The sequence below is a fragment of the Acromyrmex echinatior genome, chromosome 5 (assembly GCF_024713525.1).
Source record: "Acromyrmex echinatior isolate Ae372 chromosome 5, ASM2471352v2, whole genome shotgun sequence".
Lineage (NCBI taxonomy): Eukaryota > Metazoa > Arthropoda > Insecta > Hymenoptera > Formicidae > Acromyrmex > Acromyrmex echinatior.
The window spans coordinates 6,102,911-6,123,413 of NC_141856.1; the positions used below are offsets into that span (position 1 = coordinate 6,102,911).

General features: G+C 28.0%; 2 protein-coding genes and 1 long non-coding RNA gene across 8 annotated transcripts in view; 2 read left to right on the forward strand and 1 right to left on the reverse strand.

Moving 5' to 3' along the window:
- Positions 1-2,773, forward strand: part of LOC105149496 (ATP-binding cassette sub-family G member 4) — a 30,728-nt gene extending 27,955 nt beyond the window's left edge. For both annotated transcript variants that reach the window (XM_087406518.1, XM_011061945.2), the window contains exon 13: positions 185-2,773. In XM_087406518.1, the coding sequence (XP_087262644.1) occupies positions 185-404 (220 nt within the window). In that variant the 3' untranslated portion in view covers positions 405-2,773. The remainder of the gene's footprint in view (positions 1-184) is intronic.
- Positions 2,349-18,466, reverse strand: LOC105149497 (ATP-binding cassette sub-family G member 4-like). Of its 5 annotated transcripts, none has more exons than XM_087406522.1 (12): positions 18,446-18,466; positions 11,112-11,338; positions 8,926-9,236; positions 8,549-8,722; positions 8,112-8,322; positions 6,642-6,749; positions 6,108-6,253; positions 5,858-6,026; positions 4,707-4,807; positions 4,411-4,566; positions 3,894-4,012; positions 2,349-2,770 (listed from the first exon to the last, which is right to left on the reverse strand). In XM_087406522.1, the coding sequence occupies exons 2-12, from the start codon at positions 11,275-11,277 to the stop codon at positions 2,545-2,547; spliced, it is 1,887 nt and encodes a 628-aa protein (XP_087262648.1). In that variant the 5' UTR covers positions 11,278-11,338; positions 18,446-18,466; the 3' UTR covers positions 2,349-2,544. The 5 variants fall into 5 exon arrangements, with proteins under 5 accessions (XP_087262648.1, XP_011060250.1, XP_011060249.1 ...); XM_011061948.2 differs by lacking the exon at positions 18,446-18,466 and adding an exon at positions 15,721-15,814; XM_011061947.2 differs by lacking the exon at positions 18,446-18,466 and adding an exon at positions 12,549-12,646.
- LOC147909741 (uncharacterized) lies at positions 16,112-18,392 on the forward strand. The gene is made up of 2 exons (XR_015545191.1): positions 16,112-17,888; positions 18,236-18,392. It is a non-coding gene; the product is annotated as an uncharacterized LOC147909741 (long non-coding RNA).
- Positions 18,467-20,503: the final 2,037 nt, after the last annotated feature.

Sequence of the window (20,503 nt, forward strand, 5' to 3'; positions counted from 1 at the left end):
TTTTCAATTATTCATATTTATAATAAAACTTCACATAATTTTATATACTTGTGGTTTATGTTTAAAGAATTGTGTAAATAAGAATTATTTGATATAATATGATAAATTAATTTAAAATTTATTAATTCAAAATTATATAAAGGTATTTAACATTAATATTATTCGTTACGTTTTAATACCGTAGGTTTGTCGGAGCTATCTATGGGCTGGACAGACCCATTCTAGACTGTAAAGAAAAGGGTGAGTTTTACTGTCATTATAAATACCCTTCGAAATTTCTCTCGGACATCTCTATGAAGGGGGACCAATTCTGGAACGATATTATCGCACTCGCTACAATATTGCTCATTACACGATGCAGCGCATATTTATTATTACGATGGAAACTTATGTCATATCGATAATACTAATGGATCTTTGGAATGTGATTTTTTTGTGATCCAACTACGTATTTAAGTGACTAGGAGATTTAAGTATGTATTATACTCTTAATTTTCCAATTTATAGAATTTAAGTTTTGCTCGAAGTTACACTTATCGAATGTGTAGCTTTCAAAATATTAAAATAATTTAAAATATCGAATAATAATGAAGTAATTAATTAAAAATATTGGAAACTATCAGAATGAACAATTATTTCTATTAGAGTTGCTCATTCCCCTACTTAAAATTTACAAAGGAACCCTTAAATGCGGATACAACATCTGTGAGAATCGAATCGTACTCTGTACACTCTATGAGCACGATAAATTTGCGGGTAAAAAAGTTTACATTCGAATGAGCACATTTTTGTGTCCGCAATATGCAATAGGAATATGTGATTACGAGCACAAAATTCATATGTTTCTGTCAGCTTTGCTTGTACATCAGAGACAATATACATACACAGTATATGGATAGATTATATTTTGTACGCTTCTGTTTGACATTTTAAGTAGGATTGTGTCTGATTGTACATTTTTGTTATTTTAAAGATCTTAAAGGTTATCTAAAGTGATATACATAACAGAAGAAGAGTATCATGAATGTTAAGCGCTCGGTATATATTCTTTTTGTATGCTAACTTTGATAAATTATCCGATTATCTCGTAATAGTCACGAATAAATAAGACTGTGTGTACTACGTGACAAATGTGTGTATGTATGTATATCTTCGTTCATTCTATAGGAATATGTATATATTACGTTACGCAATACTGATTAATGGATATTGCGATGATTATATTTAATTTTTATTAATGTAAAGATAAGAATAGTTGCATGACTTGAAGAATAAATCGAATATATAAGTATAATATACAGTATAAGTTTTCGCGGTTGTTGGTACGCATAAATAATATATTTATAAAGTGATAAGATATAATTTGTAAACAATTGGATTGTATTAACTAACAAATTTAATTGCAAATGTTTTGAGATCTGTTTTTGGGTTTTCTTTATAATGCGGATCGTAAGTATTACAGTTTGTATATACTTTGTATATTAAAGAGGATTCAAATCCAGAGTTGAAATTTGTTTTTTGTTTGCTAATTATATTTTATCGCTTTATATATTCAACAATTGCGAAGGTTCATATAGATATTTTATTTTTATATTTTAATGTAATTCATACGAAATGATATGTAAAGCCTACGTAATACTGCTAACATAATGTTAATCAGTAAAATATTTCTATCTGAAGAGAGAGATACACTACTTGAACTTATATCGGATCATATTCTAATTGCGTCTGTCACAGTGCTTGACAGCGAACGTTTAATTCACTCGAAGTTTTAATAGATAAATACGTCGAGGATAAAAAGTATGGATTACGTCCTTCAATAAAAGAGCAATGTAAATTGCAAGTTAAATGAAAACGTTGATTTTAAAATGCAGAAATACTGTTTATTAAGAGAAATAATTATTTTAATATATTTTTTAAAAATAGTAAAAACAGTTTTGAACTGCTGATTGTTAAAACAATAAATATATTATAAAACAATCATCTTTATTTCAATCCTTTAAAAATTAATTAATCAGAAAAGATCTTTCATTATGTATTCTTTATAAATCATTATTATAATTGTCGTTATTACAATGACTTATGTTTTTTATCACATTGTTATAGATATACTTTTGTATTTATATCGATTGTATTTATATTACATTTATTATTTTATCATTAATATAAAAAAAAATAAGTTAAATGGAAATTCTGGGCTAGTTATTCGACAATTTTATTAAGTCGATGCATTGATTATTCACTTATATCTTAAGATATATTAGTTTATTATACTATTATATTTAATTTATTTTAATATAAAATACCAATCTTTATATTGTCGTAATTAGTGTTATAAAAAATAAATCTTCTATATGTTTTATAATTGAGTTTATCATACCATATTTATATAACGCAAAGTACAAAAAGTTTATACAACTTTTACATACCATAATTTCTCTTAACATTCTGCATACTGTTGCAAAAAGAACTTGCTTAATAGATAATTTTTTAAGACATATTTCGAAAATATTTTCTTGTTTAAGATGATGTTAACCAAATATATCACTTTTTTGCATGATAAATTTTCCAATGAAATACAATATAGATGATTACATGTAAAAAGAATATCCAACAGCAAAGTATTATCAAAATTACATGAAATGACACTGCTGGCATGCCCATCATCGAGAGAATCTTATTTGGCGAACGTAAGTAACAATAAATTTCCAAGCATACCAAATTTGGTCGATCAAGATAGACAGCCTGCATTATGCCTTCAAATGCATATCTGCAATAAAATTTTACTTTTTTTAAATTTAAAATACAATAAATACTAGAAAATATAGTAAATTGAGAATTCACAATAAAAACATGTCTTTACACATAAATAGAAACTCTTGATAAGTTATCATAAAGTAAAAAAATGGAAAAAATTATGTTTAAGTAATAATAAATTTAGGGGAGACCGGGGTCGGCGTTGTCACAGTTTTTGATTAGTGACTTTTAAAAAAAAGATAGATGCCTGATTTTGAAATATTATATGTGTATATATACAATAATATACCTACATCGTTCAGGAATTAAAAAATATATTACTCGTGAATTCATCATATTGTAAAAATAAATTATTTAATTTTAAATGAAGCTGCGAAAATTTAACAATTAATCCCCCGTGTTCTGGGTTGATTGTCACACGTTCTAGGATTAGTTGTAACATATTTGTTATGGACAACACATATAAAAAATACAATTTTTATTTTAATATTAGTTCTACATTTTGAATAATAAATAGTAATTATAGTATTAATAGAAATAAATAGTTATTTTAATCATAACATACGTAATATATTTTTGTACCGTAATTTCTATATAAAAAATGAAAAAATATTGTATTTATATGAAATATAATATATTTGTAAGTATATTCTAAAAATGTCTTCTCTAAAGATATTAAATTTAATTAATTGTCACCTAACCTGGTCTTATTTTGGTCAATCTACCACGCACAGCCATTTTTAATAAAAGAGATTATGTTCACAAACTTTGTCAGGATAATAATTAATTAATTATAGCAAAAATCTTCTAAGACATGTCATTTCTTATGAATATAGAGATATCGCGATTAATAATGCCAAAGACTTGTCAGACAACAAAATAGGTAATAGGAAAAATTTACTCATCAACATCATTTTCTTAAAAATCTTTATAAATAATGTATATAGTGCTTATGGTGCAAATCAATTTACACAACAAATTAATACTATATCAGCAATCTACAATCAAAAAAAGAGATTTTTCTACCCCATATCTTGTTTATAAGCATTTTGATAATCAACCACGTACGACAACCCCGGTTTTTCCTAAATGCTAAAAGTTTTTAATTGATATGTAGTATATAAAATTGTCTTTACCTGAAGAAATTCACAAAACTTAAAGGTTGCAGATATATCGACATTTCATTTAATTTCAAGAAAAATCCAGAGAATAACAATAATGGTATACTGATTGCTGGTATTAAAAATGTTCCTAACTAAAAAAGAAATTATATCTAATCATTATTTTCTCATATTACAATAACAATTGAATTGAAATTTGTACAATATAAATTGATCAATCCACTGGAAAATTTATTATTATAAATAAATCGTTTAATAATTTATTGACTTATTGCTATTTTACAGATAATTATAACCATTATATTTTCTGATATATAATTATATCAATGATATTATTAGGTGTTGGAATTAATTCGTAGCGTTTTACAAGTGATGGGAAGTACTTTCATTAATGTATTTTTTAATGCTCATGTGAAATAAATAACATTCTTTCATTAAAAAACGCTACGAATTAATTCCAACACCTAATAATATTGAATTATAGCTTTTCTAATAAATATCTATTAAAATAAAAGATATATTGTTGAAATACCTCAGTGCCAAATGCTGTGCCTGTAAATATCCCAAATGTTTGTCCGATAATCGTAACTAACAGACAAACGCTCCACATTTGTAAAAATCTATCATATTCCATTGGCTGTCCTGTCATATAATATGATATAAACAGAAAAGGTGAGACGCAAAGTATCTAGAAATTAAATAAATTTGTAATTGATTTGAAAACCAATGATAATGTATTTATTTACAATATTACATTTAACTAGAATTTCAACTCTGAAAGAAATAATTATTATAGTAACAAAATTATAACACTGCATTGAAACACACCTGAATCGGGAGATCCGTTAATACTTTTACGCTGTAATAGGCTTTTAATGAATACCAATTATTTAAATGTTCCTGCAGAAATACTGCCGCTTCCGTAGGAACTACAATCAGATGCAATTATATAACAGCGAAAAAAATGTTTCGTATATAAATTATATTATATAAGATATGTCCGTATATTGTATACAACATTTTCTCTCACGATGATATAATTATTTTTCGAAATTCTTAAAAATTTATTACAATTTTTTAAACATGGTGTATTAAGAATATTATTAAAGAAATTTTATTAATTTTTTAGAATTATATCAAAAAGATTACAGATAGTAATAATTTATTTATTGCCAATAGAATCACATAAATCATACATTACTACAATCATCGACGAGATATTATTAAAAACTGTCGGTCGCCCGGGCAAATTTTCATGACTATTAATGAAGCCCTGGAGGCTCGGAGATAATTGAAAAATGATGATTACCGACAATTAATAAAAATTTATTAACATAAATATTTTGAAAATATATTATTAAATTCGTGATTTTTTTATTATATAAATGCTGTATAAATAAGTATGCATACTTTTAATGTTATAATATCTTATATATTGCCGAAAAATTACAATTTTTTCTCTGCAGTTATCATCTCTATTGATAATCGAATTCGGAAAATCACAGTTTTAAATAAAAATCGAATTCTATTAAGTTCTAAACATATGTATATATATGTCTACGAAACTAATAAATCATGAAATTAATACCATATTATTAATTTCTTACTTTAATCACTTAAATTTTAACAGACATAAACGTGAACTTCCATAAGCGCCGACCGTCTTTAATAATATCTCGTCGATGCCACAATATAGGTAAGAGCAGTAGATTCACTCAGCCAAAAATAATGCTATTCGTTCCAAATGTAGGAAGTTAAATTATACAAAGGAACGATAACAAAAAATATAAAACTTAGTTTTACATTATACGATATAAAATTATAACATATGTTATCGTAGACATTATTGGTCAATTATATTGAAATTTGTGCAATTTCTGCGCTGTGTTAATGTTCTTATAGTCCGTTCTTAGATCTATTATTCTTGCTTATACAGTGACATTACGTTTATACCTAGAAGAAGAATCTACATCACTTACACGTTTGCATTGCCGGCATTGCATTTGAGAAAAATAAAAATATCAGAATAAAAAATAAGCAAGCTGTATTGCTTGCCACATTTTCCGCATTATCACCGAAATTATAAAAAACTATTCCTAATAACAGCCCGACTATGATGTGTGTTGCCAATCTTAATTGTGTTAACATCTATAAGATTAATACAGAAACAATAACATTTGATTTTCCAAGTACATTATTTGAATATTATTTTCAAAAGTTTCTACTCACAGTATCTCGCCATATACAGATTAGAGCTCGTAAAAATAATATTCTTTGCTGTTGCCATGTCGATTTTTTTAATGCTATTCTATTTATGGAAGTATTTATATCATGAGTTTTACATTTCTGCTCAGAATCAGTTAATGAATCCAATTCTATAAAAAATCGTTTATTATTAAAAGTAATTATTAGTAATAATTGAAAAATTTGTTTCTTACATTTTTATATAAATGATCTTGCTTTGTATTTTTATGTTTCTTAAATGATTAACTTATGTTATATTGTAATACGTAAGGAACTTAATGAACCTGATTTCACATTTTAAAGAATTTATACTATTATACTTTCGCCATTCAATCATCGCTAAACAAGATGAAAAATTATAATTGTATAAATTGTATAAATTGTATAAATTTTAATTGTATAAATTGTACTAAAATTATAATTATTAATGAATTATTAATAGATTATTATATTGACATAATCGAGGTAATTAAGAATAAAATGTTTACGATTTAAGTAATAAATATATAATATATTTACCATTTTCATTGTGTTTACTGTGTAATCTTATCTTTTCGCATTCATCACGACAGATCTTGTATAGATTTTCCAAATCTCCATCCCTCTGCTCGGTTATTACCTCAAGCACTGCAATTAGAAGGATCAATATCAATTGTTCTTTGTTTTTTTAATTATAGACTTAATCGCGTTGAAGTTTTTTGCATTCAGAATTTTTATTTTCTCTCAATAAATCTTATAATGTCTTTAAAGCATTTTAATTTATAAAGTACAAAATAAAAAGTTCGGCAATTATTTGAAAATATATCACAATGTAATGCATATTTTTTTCTGATACTTTTTCTGAACTTTTATTCAATATTTTTTTCTTAAGATTTCAAGAATTTAAGTTAAAAAATTATTAAAATAATATTACTATACACATTAGTATATTTCTTATTTTGATGCTTATTTAAATACTAAAAATAAAATAAAATATTAGCCTGCTCAGTGTTGTGCAAGGTACTCTATTTTCAGTACCTAGGTAAAGATGCAGATACTTTGGAAAAAATATTCTGATGTACAAGTATAGGTACTAGAAAAATAAACAAATGGAGAAAGAGGTCGAATAAATCGCTTTGTGAAAATAAATCATATTCTGGCTTAGTTAACAAATATAATAACAAGTATAATTTCGTTTCGATCTAATTGTAATTAAATAATAAGTTATAAACAAATGGAGATCGAGATCGAATAGATTACTTTATCATCATCATTTCCTAACTTAGTAATAAATATCAGTGTATAATTTCATTTCCTTCCAACCTTCTTTTATTAAATATTAATTATAAACAAATAGAGACAAATCGCTTTTTTATTATCATTTCCTTAACAAATATCAACGTATAATTTTGTTTTTATCTGATTTCCTTTTGTTAAATATTAAATTATAAACAAATAGACATCGAATAGATATCGAATAAATTACTTTGTCATTATCATTAGCTTTTCTAGTATACATCAGAGCAGGCACTATATACATGTTATCATTCAAGAAATCGATCGTAATTCTTTATAAAGTTATCTTATTGTTGTGTAGGAAAGTATCATTCAAAATTAAAATGTACCTTAATATAGGTACTAGTACACAAGAAATGGTACCTAGATATAGATATCGATATCAGAAAATAAAAGTACCTGGATTAACCTCGGTACAGTTTCTAGGTACGTAAATTTATATCTAGTTACAGTATCTAGGTACTTGTATCTACCTACTGCACAACACTGACTGCTATATATATATTTTTTAAATCAATTATAAAATGTATTTAAAAAGAACTTTTTAAATACATTAAAAAAATTTATATTGCAAACTTAATAAAAACAAATTCAAAAAAACAAAAGTTACAAAATAATAAAAAAATACAATTCTATTCTATTATGTTACTGCCTTTTTTAATTCTTTTCTCTCGTAATTCTTTTATTAATCCAGATCAGTAGAATAAACATTACCAAATTCGGCTATGTTATAGAAGCTGGGGCATGTGAATCCAGCCATGCCATATATGTTTAAGATCTCACTCTTGGGACCGCAGTACATACATCTGCCTCGGTTGAGTACCATAATGTTATCGAAGAGCGAAATCATCTGACTACTAGGTTGATGTATTACGCAAATCACAGTGCAATTTGCCTTCGCCATATTGTGTAGCATATTAATAAGCTTAAAATCAAATGCAAATTATACCATTAAAGCACATTATATAATAATTTTGAAAAATAGTGAATCATAACATTTATTACGTTGTAATCTTGTTACGATATTGCTAGAATATTTTGCGTTTGTATAGAATTCTTAACAGAATATAACAAGAGATATCAATTTATGCTAAAAAAATAATACTTTTAACAAGTATTATTGAGATAGTTATATTAATAATCTGCACTACCTGATTAGAGGTTACACTATCTAGACCGCTTGTTGGCTCATCTAATAAAAGAATAGATGGTTTAGTGATCATTTCTACGCCAATAGAGAGTCTCTTCCGTTCGCCACCGCTTAATTTATTCGCCAATGTGTTCAAACAATACGATAATCCAAGATTCTTTACAATATCGTTTACCTAGAAGAAATAATATCTGATGTGTACGATGCATCAATTTACATAACTTTGCTCGCCTAGCAAATAAAGTATACTAGTATAGACAGTATTAACAATGTACATATATATATATATATATATATATATATATATATATACATATATTTATATATGATTATTATACACATTATTAAATAATATTTATATTCGAATATTTTATTTACAACTGAATGAATTGCATGTTCGTTTTGATTAATATTGAGTTTCAGTCGTGCCGCTATATAGAGAGTTTCTTTAGTTGTGAGGAACGGCAATAGATCGAATTGTTGCGGCACATAGCATGCCTGTTTGCGGAATGTCTCTTTATTCTGTTTGACATCATTTATGGTGATGGTGCCCTTAAAATCGATTTGTTGTTTGGCTGATATGATTTTCAGCAAGGTAGTCTTTCCCGCGCCGGAAGGACCTATGATCATCGTAATTTTTCCTGCTTCGAAGTACCCCGTTAGATTATGTAGGATTTTTTTCTCAGTTTCTACGGAGAAAAACATTCTTCTTTAACTATATTGACATATAAAAAACGCATATGTATTACAATATATATTTACGGTTTTCGATATTAAGATTAATGAATTCATGCAGATTTGTTGAGACAATGCGAAGCCTTAATTATTAATTGCTTTATTTCAAGCAAAAAATATTTCATTTTGTAGATCATGCAATTTGTATTACAAAGATTATAACGCTTTATATTTTCTCGGCAAGTCTCTATGTATGTAAATCTATCTCAATGCATAAAAACATACATGTATGTAACACATTCATACTTATATGTATTTAAGATATACCTCAACTATGCAAGTCAACGACAGATTCAAATATGTCTCTAAATAAGCAAATATATGTAAAATCTAAAAATAATAAAATAAAATATTTTATATACTTACAATATTAAATTATATTAAAATAATTAATTTAAGAAAAAAAAGAAAACCTCCATATCATATAGTAAATAAGAGGAATTAGATCGTAGCAACGTTTTATATTGAGGAAATTAATAAATAAAGATGTATTAATTTTACTTGTACAGGGTCCGGCAAAATGATCTCCCACATTTTTAAATTATTAAAGATTAAAATGTGGGAGATCATTTTGCCGGACCCTGTACATGCTATTAAATATTAGGTATATTTAATATACATACATAGTTCCATGTAAAATTCCATTACTTTCATCAAAAGAATTATGAATGCGATATGTATAATAATTTTATTATTATTGAAATTTGTTTAAGCGTCTCATCTAACAGAACTAATTCATTTGAATTCGTATTTACAATATTTTCTTGAATTCTTTATGAATTAACGTAATCTAGTCAAAATTAACTCAAAAAGAATTTAAGAATATATACAAATATTAAATAAAAATAATCTTATAATGGTTCAATAATAATAAACAATAAATAATAAGGTGCTACAAATCAGATTTTTATGTATTTCAAATTTTTAGAACATACGTTTCGACTCTATTATTAGGTCATCAATGTGTAAAGAAATTAAACGCAAATTTGACAAAATTAATAAAATGGTTAAAATTATACAATTTATAGTTAAAAAGTAGATAGTATTTATTCTATCTATCTTCCACACAATGCAATGCTTTACGTTTTAGTAATATTATCGGTTATATTCTTCCATTATAATAATCACAATAAGTCTATAATGATAAAATATTGAACATGACATTAAATAAAAATAATATATCAGCACACATTCTGTTATCAAATTAATAGATTATAAAAATTCAAATAACAATGAATAAATAATCGTTATATTCAAAATTATTAGTATATACAATCCTTATTTTAATAGACAACTATATTAAAGTGTGTGTTAATAAATAATAATAGGATGAAGCGTTTATATTTCTCCCACCTTGCGCGCCGCCGCCACCACCGCTGTGAGTCGAGTGTGAGCCGTTCTAATTCGACGAATTCGCGCGGCTTTATCGCACATTGACGCACTTAGACGTTTCCTTTTTTAATTCGAAAACTACATTCGAATATTTTAAAATGGTATCAGAGTTTTCATTTTTTATTTTTTTACGCGCGCGCGCGCGCGCGCGCGTGTGTGTGTGTGTGTGTGTGTGTATGTGTAAACAACTATATATTTACGATATATTGGATCATCTAAAAAGTATCCGCGGTTTTTTGTCACCAGATGTGTGTTGATGATCATATATCTAGTGACAAAGTACCGCGGATACTTTTTAGATGACCCAATATATTGCGACACGTACGTAATACTGATTTGTTGTTATATCGAGTTGTTATATCAAATCTGATCTGTATATCGAGAACGTAGAAGAATCATTACTTTCATTAATATGTAGGAAGACGAAATGAACTTGCCTTTGCGATTGCGATGAACCGAGTAACAGAGATCGTTGAATTCGATATACATTTGCGAGTTCCGTAACTTCTCGAGTTCTAGTAATTTTTCCGATTCCTGCACATGGATCTTGCAGTCGCTGTTCAACATTCTCGCTGCATCATTTTTATCGTTTACTTTCAGCATCTTGTTGAACACTTCGTAAAATTAGCTTGTTCAGTGATTAGATGAAGAATTGGCTTTTACACTGCGAATGAATGTACAGAGTTGGCCATATTCGACGGAAAGATGTTTTTTTTTTCAATCATGGGAAACGTCGTTACTCGATCTAACATCTCTTTCCCATGATTGAAAAAAAAACATCTTTCCGTTGAATATGGCCAACCCTGTATACGAGTGTCTCACAACTACTGTACTTCCTCTTAAGAACGTATTCTTGAGATAATTTTTAGACGAAAATACTAATACAAAAATATCGAGACTACAATAATTTTTTGAATTATAACCTAACTTTAAATGCTTATAAGTAAAAAATCATTTTACTTTTATAGTCTTTATTATGATTTATGGATTCTTTTGAATATTCTAAAACAAAAATCCTAATATAAAAATATCGAGGCTATAATAGTTTTAGAATTACACTCTATCTTTAACCAATTATAATTCAAAAACTTATAGCCTCGACATTTTTGCATTAGGATTTTCATTTCAAAATTACCTCAGGAATATGTTCTTAAGAAGAAGTAGTACGGTACTTGCGAGACACTCGATGATTGTTGAATATGCCTTATCAATCATACATGTTATTAATTATAGCATTGAACTTTGATTTTATGCGTAACTTTATGCGCACTTTGATTTCTTACTGCTTTTTTTGTTATAAATATATAACAAAAAATCACTTCATTTTCACAAAATGCGTGAACGTTGTATTTGTAAAGTATTGTATCATATGAATTCTCAGTTGCTACTAACGTTGGATATCTACTAGTTACAACTGGTGCTACTACTGCACTTTAAATGATAAAATGATATCTTTAACATTTTATACCCAACGATTATATCATGAATAATGATCTTTTAAGTAATATAAATTATAGTACATTGAATATAACCGTGAGATTTTTTAAGATATATGTACATGCATATACTCAACAAAGAATAATATTAAAATAAATATATTCTAAAATTTTTATATAGAAACATGATTTGAAACATTCAAAAATTACAGCTTTAAACTTTAAAACATTTTTTTCAAAATCGTTTCGTAATTATTCATTATGTTATATAACCAGTTTGAAATCCAACCAGTTTAGATACCGGAAGATATCGGGAGACAAATTAAGCAAATACACTCGCGTAGATTTGTTTAAAAAAAAAAAAAATTTCTTTTTTTTACAAAATAAATCTTTATTTTAACACTTCTTGCACGAGTCTTAATTTTTTACACTATTTACTTTAACGCTATGTAGTGCTTCGTAGATGTACTCGGGTATTATGAACGATAAACGGACAGAGTTACGCGACTCTTTAGAGTTTTAAAGAAAACAGATTGATTGCCGTGGCGTCGTCCGTCTTATATCTCCACATTATCTCTTACTTCTGCCGGCTATCTTACAAAATCAGCGCTTAAGTTCATGGCACATACAAAAATGTAAGACAGCAAGGCAGTAAAGAAATCATAAGAATCATGGCACACAAAAAAACTTAAGCAATAAAACATAAATAGTAAGGAAATTGATCAATCACAGCAGAGTCCGTAAGGCCATAACAAGCAGTAATCAATCCAATATGTTGAGTTCCTTACTGCTTATATCTTACTACCTTAAGTTGTTTGTGTGTCATGGCCTTAATATTATACTTGGCCATATTAATTTCTACTGTGGTTAGCCAATTTATTTGCTGCTTACGTGTTACTGCGTTACATTTTTATATGTGCCATGGGTTTTAGAGTATATCCACACATAGTAAACGTTAGTAATTAGTTAAAACGTTAAAAGTTAAAAAAAGTTACAAAGTTAATAACTTTTAACTTAACTTAGTTAATTTTAAATGCATTAATTTAATTTAGTTATTTTTAAACTTTAATTTATTAATTTTTTTTTTAATTAAACACTTTTTATATTTTTTAATGACAATATTTTTTCTTAAATATTTAAATTAAATTAAATATTAAAATCTTAAATATTAGAGAATTAATTTAAAAAAAACCCAATGATTTTGTGATTAGAAATCCTATAATAAGAGTCACACCATACGACAGTCGTTTTAATTGGTTCGTTAGGTTTTGTTAATACATTATTATTTAATTCATTATATTATTAATAAATAAATATTAATAATAACATTTTAGAATTCATAACAAAATCGCAAGTATTGTGTTTCAGAAACATTCACGATGAATTTTCATTTTTCAACCTTTTTCATGCCATGACATTTGAGTGATCTTGATTGTCTATGACTATTGAAACTGTTTTGCGAACGTCTACAATCATAGATGTCCGACAATGATTGACATGATTCCATTTTAAAAAATAACGGTGACTTTCAAATTTTTTAAGCGTCTCCACCTGGAAAACAATGTTCATCATCTTATGATGGTATGATGTCTCTCTCAATAGTAGTATATGCATCTTTCTCGTAGAATTTTGACAAAATCGCTCGTGGCTGAACTTTGTCTCTTAGTACAGGCTGTCCATCTCGTTTGCATCAGTTTATTGCTCAATTTATTCTGTCATGTATATGTCTCATGTTATTCTTGTTGTTATCAGAAAACAAAATGCAGAACGCTGCCTCATTGAACGACTACTTACATTGCTAATTTTAGTAAAGATATTTTGTAAGTCTCTTAAAGAATAAATCGCTTTGCGTGTATGCGTACACACATGTGACTGATCTGAAATTGTGAAGTGATATATAAGGTATCTCGTAAGTTTTGGTAAAGCGCTCTTGTGTAGATAATGGACTATACTGACAATCCACTTTACAATTTTCGCTATAATCAACGAGATATTAATTCATAAATATTGACGAATAAACGAATAAAATCGACGCATAAGACAATTTTAAGATTTCTTTCAGAGTTTAAATATCTTAAAGATGTTTCTTAAAGAACTCTTAAAAGTATCTTAAAGTTGTTTTATACGATGATTTTAGATATTCTGCTCATTGAATAACTAAATAAAAGTTTCGAAAATTGTAAAATGATAGAGAACATTTTGATTCAGTTTAGTCCGCTCTATCTATGCACGAACACTTTGTTAAAACTTATCGAACACCCTATATATTTCATTCACTCTCTAGAAAGATAGCGCCAATTTTATTCAAATTGATTATAACTGAAAGTGTGTTAACATTATATGAATAAAGTATTGCTTCATTTAAAAGATTTTTTATCTTTGGTTTTTTATCCTTGGTTTTTTATCCATGGTATCAGTTATTGAGTAATTTTGATAAAAAATTTGTTAATATAAAAATTCCGAATAAAACTAGCTATTGAATACTGCAAACTTGATACAGGACGTTACTGATTAACTTTGTACGGGATGTTACTGATAAGTAATGATAAAATTTATTAATTAATAAAAATCAAATATAGTTTTCAATAATTTTTTTCTCGAGTACTATCAAGTTTACAGAAAAATAGCAAGAGACGAAAATTATTTATTTTCTTCTCATAGAGATCTAATTTTTCCAGAATTTTTTATTAACTTTTTAATGCTGCGTTTTCTTATATTGGCAACTATTTTTTATTCAACAACATGAGAAAATGCAGTATTAAAAAATTCTGAAAAAATTCTCAGAGCTCTATGAGAAGAAAATAAACAATTTTTGTCACTTGCTGTTTTTCTATAAAATTGATAGTACTTGAATAAAAAATTGGAAAACTAATATTTGACAATTTTTAGTAATTAATATCTTGTTAACTATTGTGAAAATTGTAAAATGTAGAGGATTTTCGATTCAGTTTAATCCGCTCTATTCCTATGTGAGGGATTTATCGTTATTTATCAAACACTCTGTATATGTATAACGGTACGATCTTTACTGTGATGTCACGATAATAAGGTCTCAGTAAAGCCCATTTTCGGTATGTTTTTAACTTTGTGGTACTTTTGCTTGATATATTATTGTTCATAAAAGTTTGAGAACACTTTATTGTCTAGCATCTCAAAATTAAATAAAAAAGGTCTTTAAGATATTTTGAAAAAATATATGCAAATCGAGAACATTATAGCGAATTTTGTTCTTTTCTTTACTTCTTCTTTAAACTTTGTGTGCTGTGCAATGACAATCTAACAGATTGAGTACCATGCAATTAAAATGAGTCGATTTTCGAAACAACGACTCTGAAATTCTTCGTTTCACTGTTTATTCACTAGTCAGATTAATTAATTTCTTGAGGCTAATATGGCTATGGCACGTTGAGTCTTCAAACTTGATTTTGGTGTACGTACGCCAAAAACTTCAACATGCGAGAGAGTCGCGAATGAAAGAGAATTCTTCAAGTACGCGAATACAAAATGAAATCATATCATGAAAGGAGGTTATTAGCCTACTTTCACACATATTGCGCACTTCATGCGCATATTCACAAAATATTCACTCACTTAAAACATAGTAACTTACCAATTAAACACTGGTTTAATTTCATTAATGCCAAGAATCGAGAACACAAAGGATCGACTAAATCAGTACGAAAAGAAGGAATACAAGAGAATGTAAAAAAAAACCTAAACGGAAAACCACACTGAGCAGGGCTGTTTCAAAAGCTTGTTGCGCCCGGATACAAAATCACACAGTGAAACGAAACGTAGGATTCCCGGATTTTAATTTGAAAAAAATTTTTTTGAAAACTAAAGTAGTCATTCATTTAGAAACCATTGTGTCAAGATGTATATTGCACGGATATTGTCGAAAGTCATCATTATTTTATTAGTATGACTGTCTGCTATAGAAACATTTTATTTTTTTTGTTTGTTAAGTATTTTATTTATGTAATGGAAAGCGGCGCTTATGTTGATTCCAACAGTTTACCAACTGTTGGGAAACCCACACATTACATGAAGAAATTGATTGCAAAATAAGAACCTGTGTTATGAATAATTCTTTTAAAGAAACTGTTTTGAAGAAATTGATTGCGGAATAAGAAATTGTTATTATGGATAATTCTTTCTGAGGACGACCCAAAGATGAATCGAAACATCAATTTTCTATTATATTGCGCTCGTCAAATCAAGATTTATGTAATAAACTAAATAAATATAAGATAATCGCACTAATAATTGCGTTGACTCCCACAGCCGTTATTATTATTTTTTATTAGTTTAAATTTGTGGAGTCCTTGCTTTCATTAAATGTAATATTTACTTTTCCTTCTTTATATTTTATTGTCCTCTATTGAAAATTTTAGTCACTTATTACAATACTTAACGAAGATTTTTTTTTAAATTCCTATATTTGTCCGTCCTGTACCTAAAATTTTATGAAAGTATACTTCTAAAACTGTTCATAAATGATAAATTCAAGTGCATCTATGTGTATGTTTATAAAATCTTTTAAAAAAAAAATAAAAAAGGCATCAAGTGTGCTATAAAATGTTTCTCTTATATAAAATTGTTATTATTCAAGTGATAATATTTTTAATTTTTTATAAATTACACCTAGTAGTATGTAAATTACACTTAGTAGTACGTATGCATGTATTTTCTTGGAACATATACCTACTATTGTACTTTATATGGACATATAACATATACTCAGGACTGTGTTAACAAAATTTAAGAGGGGAAACCACAGTAAAAGTTTGAAAAAATCGAAAAAATTTTTTTTCGCTTATAAGGTGCTTTAGGGTCTTAAGAATAACATACCAAAAGATGGAGTGCCGCAAAAATTTCGGAATACCCAAATTTTCCATTCTGCGGCAACGCCTCTCAGGTATGCTCCGAGAGCCTTTTGTGATTCCGGCGCGCGCTGTAATTTATGAGTACGGGAGCAGGTATAATGGCAGTCGATGGAGAAGGAACTTCCTTCCGAAAAGTCTATAGTACTTAAGAATGCCTATAGGTATCACCATATGTAATATACATTCAAAGAACACGTGTGTAACGTTAGTAAACCGAATATCAATTGACAGGCAAACTGATCGACGAACTGTCAATATATTTCGGGTTAGCTATTCGTAGAAATTGCGAATCGGTCGAAAAAATCAGTCGAAGACAGCTATATGGGCCACATTACTTCACAAAATATCTACGGATAACCATCCCCAACACGACGATTGCCCGACTGGAGAAAATTCATGATGCTCATGGCAAAGGGCGAAATCTTCTAACACTTTGGCTACCTATACGCACAAATCACTAATGTCTGATATAGTTTATGAAGCAATTAAGCCAGTTTACGAACAACTCACTACGGATGATCTTCTCACTCGCTGCATCGGGAGTTTCACTCAAAACAGCAATGAGAGCTTCAACTCGACAGTGTGGGCGATGGCTCCGAAAACTATGAATTCCGGCAAAATAATCATCGACATTGCTACGAACATCGCTTCGTTTTTAATGACGGATTAATATCAATTTTCATATAATCCAGGTCATGGGCATGAAAATTGGTCCAAAAAGTCACGAACTATGCATGGACTTAGATGAGAAACGCATACAGAAAGCGGAACGATCTTTGAGTGAGGGCGCAAAACAGGCCCGCATCGATCTGAAAACAATTCGAAAGGCCAAACAAGAGCAGGAGATAGATGAAGAAGGCCAATTGTATGGCGCAGGCATCGCAGATTAGAGGTATATAAAAATATTATATGATTTTACAGTACTTAAAATTTTAAACGCGTTTTTCTCGAAACCACTTTTTTTAAACTGGGCGGACACATAACTCGAATAAATCTTTACCGATCGGTTTCAAATTTTGACAGTATATTCAGAATACCTTTCTCTATGGAAGTGCGTAGGGTTTTTTTTATATTACATGATTTTTTTTATCAACAATTTTATGGCGTTTTTTTGTTAAATTTGCAAGTTTTCCTTAAAACGTGCACCATTTTGCGAAAAATTAATATATCGAAAAAATCCTACGTACTTCCATAGCTATTGATATATAGAACCTAAAAAACTGTCATTTTTTGTTCCAGGTCAAAAATTAAGGACTCTAGATGTCCGCCTATGGTCCCTCCTTCAAAAATAGGCACCATCGGACAAGTGTGGCACAGCCGCCATTTTGTACCAAAAATGTATGAAAAAATTCTTATTTGTACTTCATTCATAATATTATAATGCTTATTTTACAAATTTTTGATTGATCATTTCATTGAGCCAAAAAAAATTCCCAAAAATATACTTACTTTTTCGTGCTCTACTGTGGTTTCCCCCCTTAAGCCCAAGGACTTGTGATCTCTATAAGCGTTCTCCTCATAGACGCCCTATTTCCATAATTTTCTGATGACCTTTTGGGATGACGTCGCAATTTTTCACAATAGGACCGATGGTGTCGACGTTGCGAAGACCACTTTTCAAAAACAACATATAACAGTACCGACTTCTTTTTTAAAACGATTATTTCAATCCTTTATTATTGCTATACCGTCATGAACTACAATGTTGCTACGTCATTATCACATTGTTTTTACTAAACAGTGCTGCAGGATTATTTTGTTACTCTTAATGTAAGTTTCGTTATCGTTATAATACCGTAACGCAGTTTTTTTATCATGCATAAAAAAGCAATGTAATGACGTTATGAAACTTTCGTTAAGAGTTACAGAATAGATCTGCTGGTGACAGCCTGAGGCTCTTATCTTTTATCCATTCACTTATTATATGGTACGTTTAGAAACAGAGATACTCGTTATTATAAAATATTAACATGAGGCGTCTGTGTGACACATAACGACTCATGCTTAAGTGTGTGGACTGTCCATCACTGCCGCCAGCTACTATTTATAGTGGCCATCTGCATAAATAATTGGGAGTTTGTATAATTTTTGAAAAATATTGCATTTTATAATTTGTATATATATATATATATATATGTGTATATATATATATAATTTGTGTTAAAAAATTATTTAAAAATTACATTTAAAGATATATATATATATATATATATATATATATATATATCTAAATAATTTTTTAAAACAAATTATTCAAGAAAATAAATGATAAAGAATTGCATTATTTGAAATGCCGAAGACGTCCGAATACGACCGAGCCCTCCTGAACGTGCTATGACGTCACACTACACAACGAAACTACAATTATTCAGTAAGAAATTAATTTATTTTAAAAATGAGCAAAGGAAACACGTACAAAACATGTTTTGTATCTTTGTATAAAAGCACAACTACTAAAACATCAGAAAAATTGTTCTTTTATGTTTATGCTCAAGCTGAAAGGGTGAGTTTAAAAATGCACATCGTGTTGATGAATCAGGAAAATGGAATTATTTTTGTTGTGAACATCATATTTGTGATGTACATATTATATAAAATATGTTTTTTATGCTCTTTAATTATAACAATTATAAAAATACAATATTAATCATGTTCATGTAACAATATCCATAACTTAAAATGTAAGCTAAAACATTGAATATCAAATGTAAAAGTATTTTGGGAATTTGTAAAATTATTCTACATCTAAAATTATTTTAAAATTATAATTCATAATTAATAAAAAACATATTTTTAATGTGTAAATGCATTTTAAATGTTTATAATCTTAAATTAATAGAATTTATTAGAATAACCTGCTTTTTTAATTTTCAAACATTTTTTTCTTTTGCAAACGTTATATGAAATTATCAACTGGCAATGAATATTTTTTAGTACAAAGTTAAACATTAACTGATATGTTGATAATGTATAAACTATTTTTTTTTATTGATAATGTATACACTGTTCTTTCCTCTTTATGTCTAATAATGTATGTTTCGACAATTGATTATCTAATTGTTTTGCTTTGGCTTGTTTCGCTTTGTTTTTGTTACTTTAAAATTAGAGTTGTCACCTAAATTTTCAGTCGTAGATTCAAAATTCTCATTAGTTGTAATTTTTTTGAAGTTGCAACATTAGACAAGGCTAATTCTCCAATAATATTCAATTTCAGTTGGAGATGCAGACTCATATGGTGCTATTAATTCATATTAAGAATGATATACCATACTTACATTCTCCTATAACTAAATTCAATTTATTTATAGAAACTTATATACCATTGGTCTTTTTCTTCTTCTTTTCCTATTGCTGGCCAGGCAACCTAACGAGTTGAATCATTGAGATCCACGGAATCTGATTTTGCGTGTGCGTAGTTCAGATTTGCTTAAAAAAAAATTAAAACGGCCTTCTTCTCGAACCGAACGCCTGCTGTCACGGTGATCACGCGCTATGGGAGAGAGAGGC